This window comes from Trachemys scripta, chromosome 2 (genome assembly GCF_013100865.1).
Source record: "Trachemys scripta elegans isolate TJP31775 chromosome 2, CAS_Tse_1.0, whole genome shotgun sequence".
Classification (NCBI taxonomy): Eukaryota; Metazoa; Chordata; order Testudines; family Emydidae; genus Trachemys; species Trachemys scripta.
In genome coordinates, this window is record NC_048299.1 from 211,661,207 (window position 1) to 211,682,929 (window position 21,723).

Sequence of the window (21,723 nt, forward strand, 5' to 3'; positions counted from 1 at the left end):
TTCTTCTGAAAATATCTGTGTTTGTACAGTAAATGTAACCTGGCAACATCTTTGTGAGGTAGGATTTAGTATCATCCTCATTTTACACACTGGAACAATGAGGCTTGAGGGGCGAAACAAGTTTCCTAAGGTCACACAGGATGTTTGTAGCACAGCTGGGAAAAGAGCCCATGGGTGAAATCCTAGCCACGTTGACATCAATGGCAAAACTCCCACTGAATTTACTACGGCCAGGATTTCACCCCCTATCTTTTGTCTGTCACTGCTGTGCTTTAGCTACAAGACGAGCCTTTTCCGACATAAAGGGCCAATTCCAAGGACAGGCCAAGTGCCCTCAAATCCATGAGTTTATATTCCCTCATCTTGATGATTGCAATCTCCACTTTTATAGTCTCCCTAAATTCCAGATCTCCAAACTTTAGTTTGTCTGAAAAGTCATCTGATAAACTCTACCTGAACTTTAAAACACTTGTTGTCATTCTGCCCTGCCCAAATACTGGGTTAGTCAGTGTTTCAAATTTTAGTCTGTGCTATTGTGCATCAGCCAGAATGGAAATGTTAAGGTGGCTGGTACAGTATATGGTGGTGGAGGCCTTGCATGAGGCTTTCATAAAAATGGTCCCACAGGAGCCTTCCTCACTCTCTCAGTTTTGAAATAGTTTTACTGGCACAGGCCTGCAAGAAACTCATCAGATTATTGCATCTGAACAGCAAGAGTCAATTTAATGTTTTCAGCTTTCCAATGGAAGATGCTCTGAAATGATCTATCCAGAAAATGTTTATTTTCCCGTTTGGATTATGGGGTATATATTTTAGCACACAATATTACAGGTTTCTCTCTATGCCTGTGGACATTTGTTTGGAACATTTGTTTGAATTTAAATAACTTACTTTCTCTGACTCTGATTGGTTATACTGCCAGAACAGCTGGATTGTGGACAGGCCTAGCTTTTTAAGTGAACATTTTTGCAGACTCTTGTAATGGTCTGGAGAATGCAGGGATAGCTGAAGTATAACCATACAACTCTGTGAAATAAGACAGGGTATGCTTACACTACGTAAAAACCATGCAGCACCAAATCTCAGTGCTTGTCAGCTGACTCAGGCTTGCGGGGCTTGGGCTGCAGGGCTGTAGAACTGCAGTATAAACATTTGGGCTTGGGCTGGGCTCTGAGACCCTTCAAGGGGGGAGAATCTCAGAGCCTGGGGTCCAGCCTGAGCCTGAATGTCTACACTGCAATTTTATAGCCGTGCAGCCCGAGATCCATGGGCTTGAGTCAGCTGAACCAAGCCAGCTGTGTCTGTGCCATGGGTCTTTCATCACAGAGTAGACCAGGGATTGGCAACCTGTGCCCCGTGGCCCGTCAGGGAAAGCCGCTGGCAGGCCAGTACTGTTTATTTACCTGCAGCGTCTGCAGGTTTGGCCGATCACAGCTGCCACTGGCCACGGTTCGCTGTTCCATGCCAATGGGGGTGCAGGAAGAGGTGGCCCAGCCCGTGCCGCTTCCCACAGCCCCCATTGGCCTGTCCTGACTCCGTGCTGTGCCCTGGAAGTGGCCAGCTCCAGGGTAGGGGGAGGGCAGGAGGCTCTGTGCACTGCTCTCACCCACAGGCACTGCCCCCCCAGCTCCCCTTGGCTGTGATTCCCAGCCAATGGGAGTGTGGAACCGGTGCTTGGGGCAGAGGCAGTGCATGGAGCCCCCCCCCCCCCCCGCCTAGGAGCCAGACCTGCTGGCCACTTCCGGGGTGCAGCGTGGTGCCAGGGCAGGTAGGGATTAGCCTGCCTTAGACCCGCAGCACTGCTGATCGGCGTTTTAACAGCCTGGTCTGTGGGGCTGACTGGAGCTGCCAGGGTCCATTTTCGACCGGGCATTCCAATCGAAAACCAGATGCCTGGCAACCCTACAGACAATGGGCCTGGTTTTCTACTGGCCTGTTCCTTGTGCCATCATTTATACTGTCTCAAACTGGGTATAAATTGCTACTGTTCTGAATAGCTAGTATTGTATTTTCACTTTGCATTGATGTAAAAGACTTCACAAGGCGAACAGCTAGGGTAGCCAGTTTTTGCTGGACATATTTCTGGAGGTTTGATCACATGACATAGTCTTTAATTAAAGATTAATCTTTAATTCCTAGAGACTCCAGGACAATCCTGGCAACCCTAGGAACAGCAGCAAAGCATCAGGATTTATGTGTTTTTTAAAACATGTTTGTGTTGTTTTCTGCAAATCCCCTAAGCTGCAGAATTTCTCCTTTCCAGAAGTCATAAGTAAGGCTAAGAGTTTGCCGTGGTTATTTTTAGTAAAAGTCATGGAAAGGCCACAGGCAATAACCAAAAATTCAGGGAAGCCAGTGACCTCTTCCTGACTTTTACTGGAAATAACTATGACAAAATGGGAAGTGAGGCAGGTCCAGCAGCCATGGCTGCTGTGGCTCGGGGGTTCCCCCTGCTGCCCACGGTGGCCAAGAGTACAAGGTCCTCCCCTGGTGCTACTGCTAGCTGGGAGCTGTGGGGTCTCCACCACGGCCCGTGGTGGCTGGGAGCTGCGGGAGGGAGAGAGGGATTCTCACCACCTGTGTTGGTTTGGTGCTGCAGGGTCTCCCTGCTACCCGCAGTGGCTTGAAGCTGCGGGGTCTCCCACTGCCTGGCAGCTGAGAGCTGCTGGGCCTCCACCAGCTGACACATCCAGCCATGCTGCCCCTGGGCTGAAGTGGAAAATGTCCCGGAGGTTTCTGGAAGTCATGGATTCTTCCATGACCTCTGTGACAAAATCTTAGCCTTAGTCATAAGCATTCTCATCCATTCCTTTTTTTCCTTTTGCTCTGAATGTTCTCACAATGTAGAGGGGTTCTGTTTCCCAACAGATATCTGAGATCATGTGGAAATTCATTTGTCATCAGTGTACAGTAGTTGCTAAACAGAGAGAACTTTTAAATCCTCTCTGGGAAACAAGTGACAGAGACATTCAGCTAACCTAAACAACACATTTCAAACTAAGTACTGTACTATCTAAATGACTTCTAGCTGGAACAGCCAACCCTCTCAATTGAATAGCTTGAGAAAGCCAGGACCAGAGGATGCTGGGAAGCTTGCCTTTTTGAGATCAATAGATATACTTGTAACTGTATTGAACCGAGTTTGAAGTCTCTGTCAAACCTTTGCCTCCTGATTTAACTAGAAGGCACTCTCAGGTCTGGTCTATACTACCCGCCTGAATCGGCGGGTAGAAATCGACCTCTCGGGGATAGATTTATCGCGTCCCGTCGGGACGCGACAATCGATCCCCGAATCGGCGCTCTAACTCCACCAGCGGAGGTGGTAGTAAGCGCCGCCGACAAAAAGCGGCAGAAGTCGATTTTGCCGCCGTCCTCACAACGGGGTAAGTCGGCTGCAATACGTCGAATTCAGCTACGCTATTCACGTAGCTGAATTTGCGTATCTTAAATCGACTCCCCGCTGTAGTGTAGATGTACCCTCAGTAGTACTCAGCTATCCAGTAGATGGCATAGAATCTCCGGTCACATCTGTATTAGAAAGATATTTAAAATAGATCTAGTTCAAACAGTGCATACCCACACTGTAGACATACTTCAGTAGGTTTAAATCTTGCTTTTATTGGTTTAGTTTAATTTGGTAATTTTTAATAAATTTAAACAGCTGTATCTTAGGTGCTTGCATGGATTTAAGTAGATCAGTTCTAAAATAAATCTAGCTAAACCAGTGTGATTTTCTAGCATAGGCAAGGTCTTATTCTGCTCTTGACTTGCATACATTGACATCAGTGGGAGTTCTCCCCGTGAAATCAATGTCAAAGCTCCCGTTGCCTTTAGTGGCCCAGGATTGGGCTCTAAGGGTAGTATATATGATGTATGTATTATTATCCTGACTCCAAAATATGACTAGATCAGTTTTGGAATGCAAGGTTCCTGATTAGGATACTTTCATTGCTGGGCTTTTATTAATGACAGTGTCTACTTTAAGTTAAAAATTTGTGTAAAAGAAAAGGGGTTAATACATAGCTAATATGCACTGAAACCTTTTTATTAAATTAAAAAAAGAAAATGGATTTTAAATGTAAACAGCCCCCTGCTATGCTGCGAGCCCAAGCACACCCGGATTCCTGTCTGTTTGCTTGAGAACCAGAAAGTGAAGGTTAATGCAGTAGAGCCCAGAGGCCCCAGTAATAAGAAGCGCGGGTGCTGTACTTGAATGGAAGTAATGAAACAAATCCATCTAGTTTCACTGTCCAAACTGAGTGTATTTTTTTTAAAGCATACCTGGTGAACATAACTTATATTTAAACAATTGAACATTTTTGATGATCAATGGTGTTAATAACACAGGTAAGTATTTTTTACAATTTCCACCTAGACACTGTCTCTTTAAGTTAATCACTCTGAACTTTCAATTATTAGGAGTTTGAATTGTTCTATCTAAATGCTCTTGGCAACCATCACAAACATAAAGCAAACCCAACAACAAACTCTTGAGAACTATTTATATAAAAGCCAATAATCAGACAGGATAATAAAACAATGGTTTACAAGAAGCCCAAATAAATTCCAATGCCCTTCTGAGCAAGATGGCCTGTAGCTAGTCAATAGGTAAACATTCTCACCACATAAAGTGAGAGATTGGAGTGACTGCTAAAAGGAGGAAAGCAAATAAATCTGAACAAGCAGAATGGCCTATGTTCTCATGCAACTCAATCCTTAGAAAATGGTCTGATTTGGATTTTTTAAAAATAACTTTAAATGCTTTAGTCATTTGAAAGTTGCTCAAAATTAAGAGAAAACTATATTTGAGGAAGCAAAGTGGTGTCCCCTTTGATTAAGTGAGCTGTTGTCTAAGGAAACCTCCATATTATGATTGGATCCTTTTGCGATTTACTTCAATGGGAAAATTTCCATTGAATTAGAGAGTAGCAGGACCAGAACCTATATTTTCATTAACCATTTCAAGACAGTCCTAACTCTTGGGATATTCATTTTTTTACCAAACGAATGTGTCTTGTTGAGTTCCTGTTGATTAAGGGGCAGATATTTTTTATTCTGTATTGCAATTCTTATTACTGTTCATGGGAGCTATGCAAGAAACATTTGTGCTCTGGTGAAAAAAGAATCTGAAACTTTGGTGTCATTTGAAATACCCCAGTGCTATTGTACGCTATATTATACTTAGTGATTCCCATTGGAAAACTTTGTTCTCATGTGTCTTAATAAATGAAGACCTGTGCCATTTCTATTTTAGTGATATAACAGTATTTAGGCAATGCCACTATCAAATCCAATCCTGCATGCCTCCTTTACTGACACTCAAATCAGAAAGGTCTATAAGATCTAGATCCATAGTTAAGTATCTGTCGTTTCAAGTCTAAATTCTTTAAAGGGACTTTGAAGAGAGACAAATTAAATGTTGTTGCTTAGAATTCAGCCTGGTTGATGAAGCCAAGGGACGCATTGTATAGGTGGATATAACTCCACATTGTCTTGATGTCCTCGAAGCAGCACCAAATTGGAAAGGGCTGAACTTGGCCAATTATGTTTAAATTTCCCTTTGCCATGTAACTCTGTTTTATAAACAATACTGTTGCGTGCTTTTCCTTAAGGCAGTGTTCTCCCTAAGAATAATGGACAAGTTTAAAAAAAAAAATGCTGCTGACGTTGAACAGAAAGTCAGCACTGAGGGATGACATTTTTTTCCCTTTAGTGAATTGTCTCACATCTGTAAAAGCTGACTTGTGATGATTCAGGCTCTGAGGTTACAATAGCTGTAATGGACTCTCTTTGTGATCCCAGGCACAGCCAAGAATAGTTAACCATATAACAAGCCAGCTGTTTCTCCTACACTAATGACTTATTTGAGAAAGCTTAAGGACATTTAATGATATATTACAATAATTTGAAACATTCATCCTGCATGCTAAATAGCAAAGTTGAGGGGTAAGAAGACAGCAAAACCCAGATACTCTCTGGTGGTGAAGAAACAATTTTTTACCAATAAAAATAAATTGTAGAAGCTTCTGTTGTTCAATTGTAATCAAATAACATTGATTTCCACATTTTATTTACAAATTATATACATCTTTCATTTGCATCTTGTAATGCAGGAAATACTTAATCATATGTTTGCATTCAAATCCAGTACATTATGTGCAGTACATTTTGAAGTAGTATAACTAATGATTTGTGCAGATATAACTTAAGACGGGAAGTATATTTTATTGTAGTCTATTTAAATGTTGGGGAAACAGGGATAGCAATGTACCCAACAACAATTCTGCCAGCCATCTCATGGAGAGTAGCACCTTTGCTTTGTGAGTACTTCCATTGGTTACAATGGAAGAATTAATGTTTCTCAATGAGAATGAGGATAGAAGAATCTGACCTGGTTCTAGCAGCCTTATTTGCACTGAATAGCATTAAATTCTGCATGCAGACCCATGTAAGTGTGAATAAGAGTGACAGAATGTGGCCACTAGATTTTTATTTGGCCATAAGAACTGAGGATGGTGTGTCATGTCTGTTACTGCCTGAAGCCTGTGTGGGATCAGTAGGAATGGGGTACTGTGTGGTGCAAGGGGACTTGCAAAGGGAATACAGGACTTTGCATCTGTATATGACTTGTTCAAAAATCCAGTCCAGATTAGTAGTGGCCGAAACTCATTATTGTTTCATGGCTACTTAATGCCAAATGGGAAGTGAGTTTGTCATCTCAATTCAGTTCTTCCTAGACAGGTGGCACACCACAAAACCACCACTACAGCTGGCATTATTTGGTACCCTTGTTGTGACTCTCAGTAGGGAGGACAACAACTGACAGCATATATAGATAATGCATTCTTCTTGTACCCATCGAGGTGGTATTTTCAGGTCAGGGTTGAAAGGTACCTTGGTAAGTCAGGATGTAGATAAGTTTATCCTGATGTTAAAGGATTTTGGTCTCCGTGATTATCACATAGACATCTTTAAAAATGAATACATTATCTGAAAAGAACGATAATAAAATAATAAAACAACACAGGCCAGGTCTACAGATAGCGTAAACTGATGTAGTTCCATTGACCTCAGGGGTCAGGCTCTATCCCAGTATATGTCTTTAGAGGTTACTTTAGAATTTTGCAATAAATATCTTAATTTTACATCCCTTTCCACTATAAAAAACAAATCAAGCCCCCCCGAGGTGTATCTACATCATTTGCAATTAACGTACATCAGAGCTACAACCCATAAAGCTTGCCCGGTACCTTAAAGATGCTACAAGAGACTTAAAAAAATTCCTTACATTTGGTTTGTCAGAAATCTTCAAAGGCTCACCCCCGGTCACCACCTCTACCATGAAAATTACAGCAAAGTTGAGTGGAAGCTAGAATTTTTCTAAAATACTTTACTTCAAACTGTCTAATCTGGGACAGATTTCCAGAGGATTTTAGTTCGGATTAAGATTTTTTTAAAGTGAGAAAAGTAATGGAAGTTGATGAATAGCTTTTACAACATCCTGTCATGCATATGGTTGAATTTATCATGCATCTTAACACACAGAGAGACAAAGCTTGATAAGCAATTTTATTGGGTAATTACTTTTTTTTTATATTCGCAAATAAAACAGATTGATTTCCAGCTTGAAGTAATTTACTAACACATTATAAACTCGTCAGATGCTAACATGGTACAGTACGCCTCATTTCCTGTTTACTAAATAATCCTTTGGATGTCTGTTTTGTGTCTTTCAGGTTAAACCTGGAATTGTTTTTTGCCAGCGATGTCATGAAGCCTTGTGTTAGAGTCCTCCACTTGAGGGAAAACATTGCCTCACTGGCTCAGCTTCTTGCTAGCACTAGCCACGGTGGATTCCCAGTGGTTTACAAACCCAAGCCAGACCAAGTAGAGGTGTTCCTAGGTACTATTACAAGGTAAAACATTATCAAGCTATTTCTTTGTTGTATGGCCTTTCTAGCCATCTTTCAGGTTATGGAAGAAATGTTTCACACACTGTGTTTAGGGGGGAGGGATAGCTCAGTGGTTTGAGCTAAACCCAGGGTTGTGAGCTCAATCCTTGAGGGGGCCATTTAGGGATCTGGGGCAAAAATCTGTCCGGGGATTGGTCCTGCTTTGAGCAGGGTGTTGGACTAGATGACCTCCTGAGGTCCCTTCCAACCCTGATATTCTATAATTCTAAGATTATAGGGTGTAAATACAGGTCTTGGTCCTGCTTTCATTGAAGCCAACAGCAAATCTCCCTTTGATTGAAGCAGATTTGGGACATGGATGTGTGTCATATCAGATATTGCTTGGAGAGCTCCAAAGAGGTGCCCCAATATGGTAATGTGGGTCCATAGGAAATGGAAAATCCTTGAAAGCTCACAAGAATTATAATGCAGAAAGAATTAGGAGATCAAACTAACCATAAAAATAAGCCAAGTCAAAAGAAAAGTAACCTGCTGAATAATCACAATCATCTTCCTCTTTTAATATGTGCTTTTACTGGAATTAAATGCTATTAAGATAAAACATATCACAGTCAAGATAAAACAACAAAGTCAGAAGCGCAAACAACAGATTACTGTAAACAGGATTTAGTCTAAGCAAACTCTGTCATAGTGAGGACTATCAAAGGGTAAAGAAAATCTCTTGATAAAGATACTATTGCTGGAACTCCATTTCATAACAACACAAGTTTGACTCCATTCCTGCAGGAATGGACCTTAAGATTGGCCTCCATTCTTGGGGAGGGGTGCGTCAGAAGTGGAAGAAATTGCAGCTTAATCACAACCTTGCTTATAATTGGGGAGGAGGGGGAGAAGGAAAATAATGCACACAAATGCTGGTAAACAGGAATTCACATATCAAAAAGCAATAAAGTATTAATCCATATAATCACCATAACATAAACATGCAGCTGCTCAGTTTCATAATAATATTATAGTGTCTTGTGCAATGAAAGACACTATGTAGATACAAGTTCCTAAAACTCTTGAGTCTTTTCAAGCTTTCCTTAAAAGAAGTCCTTTCATCTACTGCTGGAGTTCTACCACCACTGGAGTTGAAGCCAGAAACTGCTTAATAACAACACAAGGATACAAATACTGTATCCAACTGAACTGGTAGAGTGAAGGCAGAGGCTCTTCAATTGAAATTTGACCAGGACTTACTCTTAGAAGAAGTACTCAAGGATCTTTATGGACCAGTCAATGAGATGGCATTTATCATCTGGTTGAATTAACCCCTGGAACAAGACTAAGGGCTTGTCTTCATGTACAGTGCTTCGTGGCACAGCTGCACTGGTGCGCTGCACCGCTGTAGCGCTTTAGTGAAGATGCTATTATTCTGATGGGAGAAGTGGTAGCTATGTCAGCGGGAGAAGCTCTTCCATCAATGTAGCACTGTCTACCTGGGGGTGTGTGTGTGTGGTTAGGTCGGCATAACTACATCACTCAGTGTGTGAGCGACATCATTATACAGATATAGGTCTGTAGTGTAGACCTGACCTCTGGAAGTTACAACTAAAATCCTCTCCAAAGTGACACATCAGAGGTCTAGAAAGGCCACTTAGGAGATGTGTAACATAATCTCTCCATTCTGTTGGAAATGTCTAGCCAAGAACCATTGCCTCTGTTCCTCATAGGCCATGCTGATGACTTCTATAGATTCTTGCACAAAACCTGCTAGCCAAATTACTGTCCCAAATGATGCTCAAATTGAGGCACAGCATTAACTGTTTTTTGGAAAGACTCACATTACCACCTCTAGCCCTACCCTGATGGACTAACATCAAGAAGTGTGTGAATGAGTTCATTGCGGGTTGGGAGAGGGGAGCCTGGGAACATTTAAATAACATCTTTTTCTGTGACTGCCCAGAAAATGTCCTTCCCACACCCGAACCAGTAATGTGTTTTTCCTGAGGGCAATTTGGAAGTAACTCTGCACGTACATAAGGTCGTCTTTAACATTTTAGCTCCAGCAACTTGAGACTGATGAGCTTTCAGGATCAAGCTGCCCACATATTTTGGGCGTTCCAGTTATTAAAGCAATCCCTAAAAAGAGGAGCACTTGATTTTAAACCTTGTACTTTATTATTATTTGTCTATATGAAGGTAGCATCTGCTATCCCCCAATCAGAGCCCCATTTTACTAGGTACTGTACAAGCACATAACACAAAGATAGTCCTTATCCCCCAGAGTTTATAATTTTGCTCTTAAAGGTTTATTTTCAAATAAATAAATAGACTCATACTTAGCAGCTTCCACTTGGTCATTATTGGGCTTACCTGATGGCTTTATGGTCAGATAAAGTTTAGGTGAACAATTAATGGGGCGGAGGGGAAGTGTTTGAGAACATTTGCTTCAGTAAAAACTGACTATGCTTCGCTGAGAGGGACAACACTGTATGGGATTCCCAAAGGGAAGGAAATAACTGCTTAGTACAAGAAAATCGACTGGAAAACTGCACACCAAGCAAACCCAACAAACAGAATGTAGGCACCAATAACATGGAATGTCATATAGATAACACTGATTTGCTTGTTCCCACGTACTATTGCTCTCGTTAATGTTATTAGTAAAGGATAAAGCATTGAAACACAAATCCAGTGGTTGACAAGCTGCAGTGTGTGCTGGTTTGAAGATGTTGCGTAACATAAACAAACACATTCATTTATTTCCCAACTATCCGCTGCAATAAAATGAGAACTCGTGCAAACAACTGATCCAGCCAAATGTTCATTTACAGTCTCATTGTTTCCTTTAGCTCATCATGTTACCTTGCAGCGAGAGTTGTAGGCTGTCAATGAGTATTCTACCTTCACATACATATCTTAATTCTTTGTACCATGGGAGGGATAACAATAGTTGAAGCCAGGTGGGAACAAAAGAGGCATCACATCTTAAAGAGAGACCCAGTTTTATGAAATATTTCAAGCTACCAATCCCAGGTAATCCTCGTAGGATAATACTAATTTCTGTCAAAAGAAGAGTCATAGCAATTAGAACCATATTTTACAGATGGATGAATGGAAATGATTTTTTTGTAGGATTTGTGGTATACATGATATATTATCTGAGTCTCAATCTGGAAAAAGACCAAGATAATGCTTGTAGGCTGGGGAGACAACCAGAAGAAGTAGATGATGATGTTGTTTTGACTGTCTTAGAGTTTGTTGCTCACGTCAGTGGAGCTCCGCAGGCAAAGACTGCCCAGGGGATGTGCTGAATCCTGGTGTCCTGAAGACTCTAGTTAACAACTTGCCCTCTCCAGTGTCAATCACAGCAGAAGCTTTGCTGGCCAGCTCAAGGTGCCTTGGTGAAATGAAGGTTGTGGACCGTTTCCTTGTATTGCTATGACACCCCTCCACCCTCATGAGTGGAATTCTGTGTAGCCGTTGTCTGAATCTATCCATTGAACTTGTGACATGCCATGGGACTGTTAATGAGCACAGATAGTTAGGACTTGATTTTATGACTTACCTCCCATAACACAAGGTGTTTCTACTCTGGAATTAGACACCCATGTCTGGCTCATGGCAGCTGACTTGGGGCCATGGGGCTTGAGCTAAGGGTCTGTTCAATTGTGGTGTAGACTTTTGGGCATGGGCTGCAGCCTGAGCTCTGGGACTGTCCCTCCTTGCAGGGTCCTAGAGCCTGGGCTTCAGCCCAAGCCTGAATGTCAGCACCACAATACAACAGCCCCTTAGCCTGAGCAGGAGCGGCGCCAGGGTTTTTGCTGCCCTAGGCAGCAGCACTCCTCCTCAGAGCATTCGGTGGCGGGGGTCCTTCCACTCTGCGTCTTTGGGGCGCTTCCGCAGCGGGTCCTGGAGCGAGTGAAGGACCCGCCATCGAAGCGCCCCGAAGACGTGGAGCGGAAGGACCCCTGCTGCTGAATTGCCGCCAAGGATGCAAAAATGCCACCGTCCCCCAAATCCTGCCGCCCTAGGGTCGCCTAGTGGAAGCGCTGAGCCCGAGCCTAAGTCAGCTGGCATGGGCCAGCCATGAGTTTTTAATTACAGTGTAGATACACCCACTGTGTCTTGTAAGACCATGAGGAGAAATGCTTTTGAACTGATTCAGAGGGAAGAGTGTTGTTTACTGAATCTAAGACACCATTCTCTGTAGCGCCTTTGATTTCATTTAGACGTCTCCCATCCAAGTACTGAAGCTGCCTGATTCTGCTTATGTTGTGAGATCTGACATGATCACAAGCCAAGGTGGTGTGATTACAGGCAAAAAAAATTCAGTTTCAGCATTTTTCCATTTAAAAAAAAATGTACACTCCCCCAAGGTTTTCATATGGACCTGTTTTGACATTGCTATTGCGTTATCAAATGGGTTTCCTCTGGCACAAAAAAATGATGGCAATAGGTAAAAATAAATCAGAAAGAGGAACAAAGAAGGGAACAGTAACATTTCAGCCATGAATTCTGTGCTGAACTAGCTGCCTTCATGCACCAGGACTTGGAGCACATAATCTTAAAACTATTTCTCATTTCAAGATTTTCAGTCATTGGTGTTTGTCTACCATTTCTCCTCATGAAATAGCTATGGCTGCCCCACAGTGAATATAAAAGCATACACTGAACTTTCCCACACTTTGAGATGCTGGAGATGAAAGGTGCTGTATGAGGGCAAAGTATTATTTATTATAAGTGTGAATTATTCTGCCTCTTTAACAAGAAAAGGCTGGTGAACTTTAGTTCTTACGAAGGCAAAGACTAGAGTCAGACAGTGTTGGCAGGCACTTTGTAAGCTTTCTCACACAGGTCTACAAATGCACCTCAGTGCTGACTTGTAACAAACAACCCTGTTCAGACTTCCAGCCTTGCTTAATAGAGCCAAATTTTGTGTTCGCTTTTGTGATATGGACACACATCCACTTGGGTTTAGGATGAGATCACCACACTTATTTTTGCTTGGGTGACCTAAGCGTGAGGTCTTTAGCTTCCCTGGTTGAGAAAGTCCTATATGAAATTAATAACATATTTGCAATAGAGACTAAAGTTGTTAAAGAGAAAGGAGCTATAACTGAAGCACAAGCTTCCAGAGCAAAGGACTCCTTAGAGTAAGGATGTTGATATTTTGCCACATGCAGTACACAGTGCAGTCCAGGGAAACCCTCACAGAATTCAGATTGAGGAACGTGTGTCTGGAGAACTTGATGCATGGAATTAATAAGAATGGGGAATTTATGCTGCTGAATATAGAGGATTCAGAGTCTGGCTTTAAAAATGCTTCAGATGATCCCAGCTCACCAAAAGAGAACAAGCTATTTTCTATTAGGGCAGGTGAAACAGGATGCTTAGCAAACTCAGCAAATGAAAAGCACTGTATAAATGGGTCACTCCCAGAGATTCAGAGGGCTGCAAATTGCAATGCCCTGCTCCTCTGGAAGTAACTGTGTCCAAGATGGGATTTACCCTTGAGGAAGGCCGGAGGTACTGCTGCTACACTACCATGGGGGTTCTGCAGGAGAAACGAGATGCAACTTTAAACTCTTGCTGGGGATCAATAAGAGCATTTTCAGCAGAAGCTGCTTGGGAGATGCTCTGACCTTCCAACTGTCTTGGCTGCTTTGACTGTCTCCAGGTCCTCCTGGGGGAGTAGGGGCGGCTGGGGTTCTGAATTCACTTTTATGAGTACAAGGGTAAATTAGAACTATTTTGCCGAACACCTGTGGGATGTAGGGGGTGTGCCATCAGTGTAAGCATGATGCAGTGCAATGGAGACTCTGAGAGGTTGCTACTTGACAGATTACTCTTTGGGCTGTACTGTGCCGCACCTTCTTTGACAAAAAGGTAACCATATAATATAAACCATAGTAAAAGTAGAATACACTGGGGATGAGTGTGAAGGATGGCTGCTGGTAGCTGGTTTTCTTCCCCTGGCTATGGACACAGCTGGAATGTGGTGGGGAAGCTGATAGCAGCTTATTGTCTCCAGGAAAGAGACCTCCTTTGCAGTTCTCCCTCCTTTACTGCCCCATAGGACAAAGGGTAACCTTCTTGAGGCACCTACTATCCCATGCATACTTGTCTCCTTCATGCCCACTTCCCTGAGAAACTTGCTGCTACTATGACACATCACTACTTCCTTCTTAGCAGTTCCTTCCACATGCACTCTTCTGTGAGACACATTCACTGCTCAGATCTGGTCTCCTCCCTGCACCTGACAACCCTCAGATGGGCACCATCCTCCATGATATCTAGCACGTCCAACGTTTGTGCCTCCCAAGACGCTTGCCTTCTCCACCCCCATGAAAGCAGTCCTCTCCAACTTGCTCTCCTTTCTTCTTTGAGATGTGAGGGAATAGCACCTTTCACCAGTATCTCCTCCAAAACCAGGGATAGCCTCTCAAGACTTAATTCCCCATTGTCCAAGAAAGTGAAAAAGATCCTCCCAACATTCACCCAGGAAAGGCAGGTGGATGGATGGATGGCTTCTCATGGCAGGATCTGTTTCTTCTGCTTCCTTTTGATGAGGTGTCACTGAGGTGGGAGGGAAGGATTTTTCATAGCCTGAGTTCTTCCCACCCTATCCTAATTGCTGCAGCTTTAAACTCTGCTCAAACAGGGCACTGAGTGCCTGATGCTACAGCTGTATCATGGGGATAGGCTATTTAATGATAGGCACTTTGTAGGCAATTTGGGTATTGGTAACACAAAACAGGCCATTTTCTTTCTACCTAAACCTGTAGGCTTTGTGTCTTATACAATTTATCTGCTGGAATGGACAGGGCACTTTTCCCTATTTTTGTCATTGCATCATTACCTGCACAGCTGTTATCCATTATTTCCCATTTTAACTGAAGGAATTTTTTTTAGGTTGATTTAGTTTGATCAGGAGAAGGTAATTGCACAGAAACCAAAATGTCATAGAGTCTAAGCAGGACTGTACAAAATATGTTGGATCTAATGAAAAACTGGTAAAATCTTGGCTTACTGCCACTGAGTGGGAAATTTCTGGCATTGTGCCCACATTTTGTGTGTGTACTTTTTTTCACCTAGGAAACCCCATTTCCTCCCACTCATGGTGTTCACTGAGATGTCAGCATTTATGGTTAATGGAAATTATTATACTTCAGACAAAACTAAAAAAATAAATAAAAGTACACTGCCAAAAATTTTACATCCAAAATGAAACTGTCACAAAGCCAAAACAAACAAACAAACCAGTTTCACTTTGGTTGCAGTTATTTTAGCAGTTTTGGATATGCTGCACGGGACCAGGAATGGCTGTGTCCTGTGCAATTGCCTCCCTCAGATCAAACGACCTCAGCTTAAAAGCTTTCAGGTAAAAATATCTAAGTGATTTAGGTGTCTAAATCCCATTTTTCTAAACTAACTTGGGGAGTTTGTTCCTTTGGAAAATGGGACTTAGGCTCCCCAGTCACTTAGCCACTTTAGTTCATTTTTACCCTTCCTCTAATTGAAAAGGTGGAAACTGAGGTCAAGATTTCAGAAGTGGCTAATGATTCTAAATGCTTCAAATAACGGGTGTTCATCTTCAGACATCTTAAAGGGGTCGATTTTTTTCCCCCAGAGTTGGTGCTTGACATTGTTTGAAAGTCAGGTTCCTTTAAAGTATATCATGTTTGGGTACTGAAACATTTGAGGCACCCAAAACCATTAGTGACTTTTTTGAAAATCTTGGCCTAAAAGCTGAATTAGGGCTTGATCCACCCTAATCATGTGAGTAGTCTGTATTCATGTGAGAACTTTCAATAAAACTGGTATTACTTGTATGAGTAAGACTCCTTTTGTGACTAAAGATTGAAAGTTTGCATTCTTGGAGAACAGGAACACTGGTAGTTACTACACAGACAAACAGAGCTGCTGTTACGCTCTCATTAACCGTTCCTACACCACACTGGATGTTAGTACCTGTTTTAGTTAGGCAGGGAATGCTGGCCAGGGTACCCAGGGTTATTCTTTACTCATTTCAGGAAGTGCATCGAGATATTGAACCTTCAACTACACATCCACTAGAAAATTCTGTTTGACTTCCCATTCAGAGGACACCTCTAATGTCCAATGCTGCAGTCCACCTAGGAGACCAAGCTTTAGTGTGGGGCTTGAACTTCTGATAACCTTCTATCTAGAGGCAAAATTGCTACCAACAGAGGGAACCAAACAGCATTTATATTTGCAACATTGTTATTTGTTGTTGCTGTGCTGGTCTTTCTGCTTCCTTTGTTAGGAAACCAAGTACAGAACACTATATTCATAAACCCTCTATTGATAGTCTTGTTTTAAATTCCCTGCTTGTAAACTAGTAAGGAAAGGGGATGCTTTGTTTTCCTCAATTTAAAGAGATGGTAGAGCAGCTGTTCCAAGTAACAATAATGACACAATTGCTGAGACAAACATTTTCATGATGATGCATGGGAACACTAAATCCAAACCACATTGTTTAGCTATTGCATGCTTTCACTCCAGTAAAGGGGAATGTCACAGACCTGAAAGTAAATCGAAGAGATCATAGTTTAGAAAATATGACAAAGTTGAAAACTTAAAGCTGTATTACACAGTAACATCCTTTAACAGGGAAATAATTGCTCCGAAGTACTGTATATATGTATATTTCATGGCAGTTTATTAGGTATGATTTGTCTCTGGTCAGCAAAGTGAATAGAAACTATTGTAAGTTAAGAATGTTTTGTGGCATGGTACAGACTGCTGATATGTGCTGCTGGGAAAGGAATATGGCACTGTGAAAAGTTACGGATCTGTTCAGGACAGAATCATAGAAATGCTTCTATGACTTGAATGCATCCATAAGAGGGGACAGTTTTTTTTAGTTTACTTCCATCCACTTCACCAGATGGGGGATAATATGACATGCCTCCCCACATATACACACGCATTCTCACACACCCTTTTAATAAGCCAATGTCCCTATATTTTATATGAGAAGCATTTGCATTTGAAAAGAAAAATGCAGTACAACAGTTTGGGAGCGAATGGAAGGTTTAAGAAAAGATTTTAACATTCATGATGCCCAAAACACTTAATATGTGAAGTAATTCTTGAGTGTGACTGTGGAATGATTAACCTTAATATCAGCAAAGTCTCTCTGTTGGCACCCTCTGAAATAATTTGTCATTTTGCAAGTTGGAGAACCTTTTCCTTCTGGCACTTTGTTAAGAGGATACTAAGTTCAGATCCCAGGAATGCAAAGTTACTCAATCTGATACAGAAGGCTGCAAAGTTCATGCAATACATGGGGAGATAAATGTATTGCATAAAGATTTTCTTTTCTTCTAGAAGATCATCCATGGTCTTTCCATCATCTCTTCTTCATAATGGTGATCCTTCTAGCACTGATCAGTGATAGAAATGAGGCAAATTATGTGGACTACACTTTAAAATGCTGAATTTAAGTTGAGCCAGCAACAAATAAAAATGCATATTACATGCATGAAAACTTTGTGTGCTCAAATGGGGTAGTTGACTGCATATAAAGGTGCTTTTGCAATTATTTGAGTACAAGTATGGGATCTGAGGGCATATTGTTTGTTTGTATGATGTCATAAATTCCTGAGTTTGAAAAGCTGGCCCAGTTATCTTAAATGTGAGATTAAAAAAAATGATACAGTATACAGTAACCTGACATTTAAATTAGAACAACTCACTGAGAGCAACCTATTGCTGATTTGGGTTGCCTCTTAAAATAAATTGAATCCAGCACTTTCAAAAAAGCCCTTTGACATTACACTCCTCCCCATATATTGTCAGAATCCTAGGACAGTGTAGCTCATAGGCAATGAAGATGGAGGAAGATTTTGGAGTTTATGACGCACATTTTTATTTTGGATCTTAATGTGCAACTTCTTACAAAGAACAACATTATTTGATACTTTCAAAATTAGTGGGCCTGTTTCATTATACAAATAATTGTGCAGGTGTTGCAGGATTCTGCCACACAGCCTTTTGGAATAAATGCCAGAGTGCTGCAGAGTGTATGTGCTTAACTCAAAAAGCTAAATTAAAAACGTATGCAGCCACATGTGGGTGGCTTTTAGGCAAGTGCAGACTGTTGTTAAATGTGGAAATCAAATATGGGCATGGGGAAAACTGGTGTGTGTATGGAAAGACTGATCACATATTTTGTCCTATAGTTTAAATGTGTGGTAAATTCTTCTGAAATTGAAAATCTGGATGGTAGCAAACCAGATTGGGTGGAGGGAGGGACAAATACGAATCCAATTCTGGGCTTTTGCCCGTTTCTAGAATCAAACCAAATGGAACCTTTTGAAGATTCAGAAATATTAAGTTTGCATTTTCCCATTTGTTTTCCAATTTTGGTGTGATCTCTGCATTTTCACATTGAGGCTAGGCCTATCTGTCTATTTATTCATTCACTCATTTACTTATTGCAGTGATGGGGTCCTAATAAATATGTATCTGAGAACTTTGCAACCTTTAAATATTTGACTTCATAACCTGCCGTTGAGGTAGGGAAAATGATCCCCATTTTACAGAGTCGGAAACTGAGGCACTGAGATTAAATATCTTGCCCCAGGTCACATGGGAAGCCTGTGGCATAGACAGTTTTTGATCCCAGAATTTGAGGATCCGAGTCCAGTGCATCAACCACAAGACCATTCCTTTGGCAGTCAGAGTGCCAAAATCTAATCAAAGACTGTTCTTACATGGTTTCCAGCCCAAGTTTGTAGGCTCAAGTGGTTTGGATAAACACTGGCAATTTTGGCTGCTTAACCTGAACTGACCCTCTAACTGTTCTGAGATTTTCCTGTCATAAATGAAAAATCTGAGCTCTCTAGCTGTGCCCTGTACCCAGGGATCTAATCCTCATACCCTCGCTAATCCTCCCTAAATGGAATAAATCATTTCCCCATTTTACAAAAATGTCAGTTTTTCCACAATTTTAAGAAACGCATGTGAAAACCATCTTTCCTAGTTTAACAGCAGCTATGTTAATACAAAGCATAAATAACTCAGAGAAGTAGGCCTGTTTGCCTCAAACTAGTTATCCCTCTTATAGTTTTATTCATAAAGTCTCTCCCGTTGTATTATCTTGTGAAGGCCACATTACCGTGAGTGTTAGAACAAGTGCTTAACTTTTAATGAGTAGTAGAGTTATGACCCAGTTCTGCTGAGGGTTTCCTGTAGGGGGCCGAGCACCCACAATTCTTATTGACTTCAGTAAAAAGTTGAAGGTACATGGTGGCAGATCCTCAGCTGCAGGAAACCGTCATAGCTCCATTGATTTCAATGGAGCTTTTACAACTTACACCAGCTAAGGATACGATTGCCAACTTTGGTTGGACATATTCCTGGAGGTTTCGTCACATGACCTAATCTTTAATTAATGATTAGCAGTCCTGGAAAGTTGGCAATCCTAGCTAAGAATCTACCTGCCAGTGCATTGGATGAGGCAATCAGTAGCACCCCTACACAATCAGGAGACCACAGAGGGGCTTCTGTATCATTTTATCATGCTATTTTGAAACTTCTCTTCTTTACTTTACAAAAAGCGTAGCTAGGATATGGAGCCTGGTCTGAAGCCCATTGAAACCAGGACTTGTCACTGAACCTTTGGATCATGCCTTAATGAAGATGCAACAGCGAAGCGGCTCTTTTTGCAGATGGAGGGATAATTATATTAAGTTCCTTCATTGTGCTCTGCTTCATACACGATAGACATTAATTCACAGTCCATATCAAGCCACATATAGACAATAAAATTTCAGAAAAGAAATACACACACAAGAAGCAGTGCAGGTATCTTTGGTGAATTAATGCAGAAAAAATGGGTTTTAAACATCAGTGAACAAACTGAAACAAATACTCCAGGTTCTCTAATTTTCTCAATAAACTCCATGGCTATCCTTTGCATTCATGGTGAAAGAATCATGCCCTGAACGGTTTTGCCAATGATAGGATTGTTTAATCTACTGTCTTTGTATTTATAGCTACTTTTGAGCTTGTATTCCTCTTATGTCACTCCCCCTATGCACAGAATTTGCAGTTTCCTCTGATAAATGGGCTTTTCTGACAAGAAAAGGGTGATACTCTAAGTTGTCAGATACTTTTAATTCCTGAGTATCATGCCGAATGTGACACTTGGAGGTTGTGATAATAATGTGTTATCTTAATTATGTGTGTCCTCATGATGCATGTTTTGTAACAGATATAGTATATAAAACTACAACAGTGCCTTTGAAATGAGATTCATTACTTAAGGGTTTTCTTCCTTCTTAAATAAACAAAGAGTAAATGAACAATTGCTGAGTCCAAGTTTGAATCCTAGCACTTCCTGTTAAGTCCAAAAAATAGTGCAAGGAACATGTTTGGTCTGCTCTTTCTAAGGCTTGATGATGTGATAGGAAGGATGTTGTGTGTAACATCAAAGAGTGATGTTGTTATACCTCCAACGCATGACTTCTGGAGGCCCATATCCAATAATGTACGCTCATTTTTCTCTTGAATATGGCAGGCTTTAATAGGATTGGATTCTTATCAGAAATGTTTCAACAATTTCCTTCATTGTGTTTCTGTGTGCCTTTTTTGACTAGCCAAATTCCTCTCACTTCTCAAAGTCTTGCTAAGTGACTCCCCACTGAGTTTAGTTAAGAACAGTGTTGAGCAAATTGCAAGCTGCCAAAACCAGCCATGAAACCACTGGTGATGAGCAAATGTTTCTGCTCTTTAAGCTCATGGTAAATGTTGCTTGCTTTTTCCTCCAGTCAGACACTGTTAAAGTGGGAAAACAAAAGGGTTTGTATGATGGACAGGCTCAAACCATATTCTGGATATGAACACCTCCAGACTTTGGAAAAGTACCACTATGGATCAGAACTTTGCATTTGGGGTCCATCTCTAGTTTGTATAGCAATGTATTGTTGAAAACCACAAATAGAATTCTGGCCCAGAGATAAGCCATACAGTTTTGCTCCCTGAAGGTGGCTGCATTTCAGTGGTGGATGAAATGATCCCATAGTAGTTGTAAATGAATATCTGGGGGCAGAATTTGGCCCAGGTGTATAATTCACAGTTACTTAATGTGATTTGGAGGCTTGTGAGAAATGTTATAGAATGTGAACCAATAAATATAACTGTGAAAAGGTGATCCTTGCAATCAGAGGGTATAATACATTAAAGACAAGACATACTACATTATTGAATATTCATCTTGTCCGTGTCCCCTGCTGCAGTGAACATATCAGGAGTAGTACCTGCTTTGGGGAAGAGTACTTGTCTGCTCTTCAGAAACAACTGTCTATCAAGAGTTATAACTGCATTAGTAGGTACAGACCGAGGGCTGCCTCAGAGCTTTGCTCTCATTAATAATGTGAAAGTGATTTTTAAAAATGTCAGTGCCAAAAAAGGTTGTTTGGGGGGGGGGGGGTGTGGAGTGAGTAATTTTGTTGCAGTAGTGAATATGAGCTATGTTAGTTATTTACTCATTTTTCTTGGGAGGGGAAAGTGTGTTTAATGGTTGGAGCAGCTGACTGGACCTCTACCTGGCTCTGCCACTGATTTCCTATGTGAGCTTGGGCAAGTTATTTCATCTCTTTGTACCTCATCTGTGAAAAGGGCATATATATGCCCCAGTTACAGAGATGCTTAATAATCCTAAAGCTCTTTGAGAGCCCTGGATGAAGGGCAAAATATCTCATTTTAAATTTCAGAAAAGTTTGATGACAAGTGTTTTTCAAAATACTGAACAAATAGAAGAGAAGAAATAAATTGTATTAAATTGTAATAA

At 41.2% G+C, this 21,723-nt stretch overlaps 1 protein-coding gene across 1 annotated transcript in view; it reads left to right on the forward strand.

The window, feature by feature from the left end:
- Positions 1-21,723, forward strand: part of LOC117871817 (chloride channel protein C-like) — a gene marked incomplete at its 5' end in the record, with an annotated part of 108,665 nt that overhangs the window by 77,672 nt on the left and 9,270 nt on the right. The window contains 1 exon segment of the mRNA XM_034759573.1: positions 7,737-7,916. Coding sequence (XP_034615464.1) covers positions 7,737-7,916 — 180 coding nt within the window.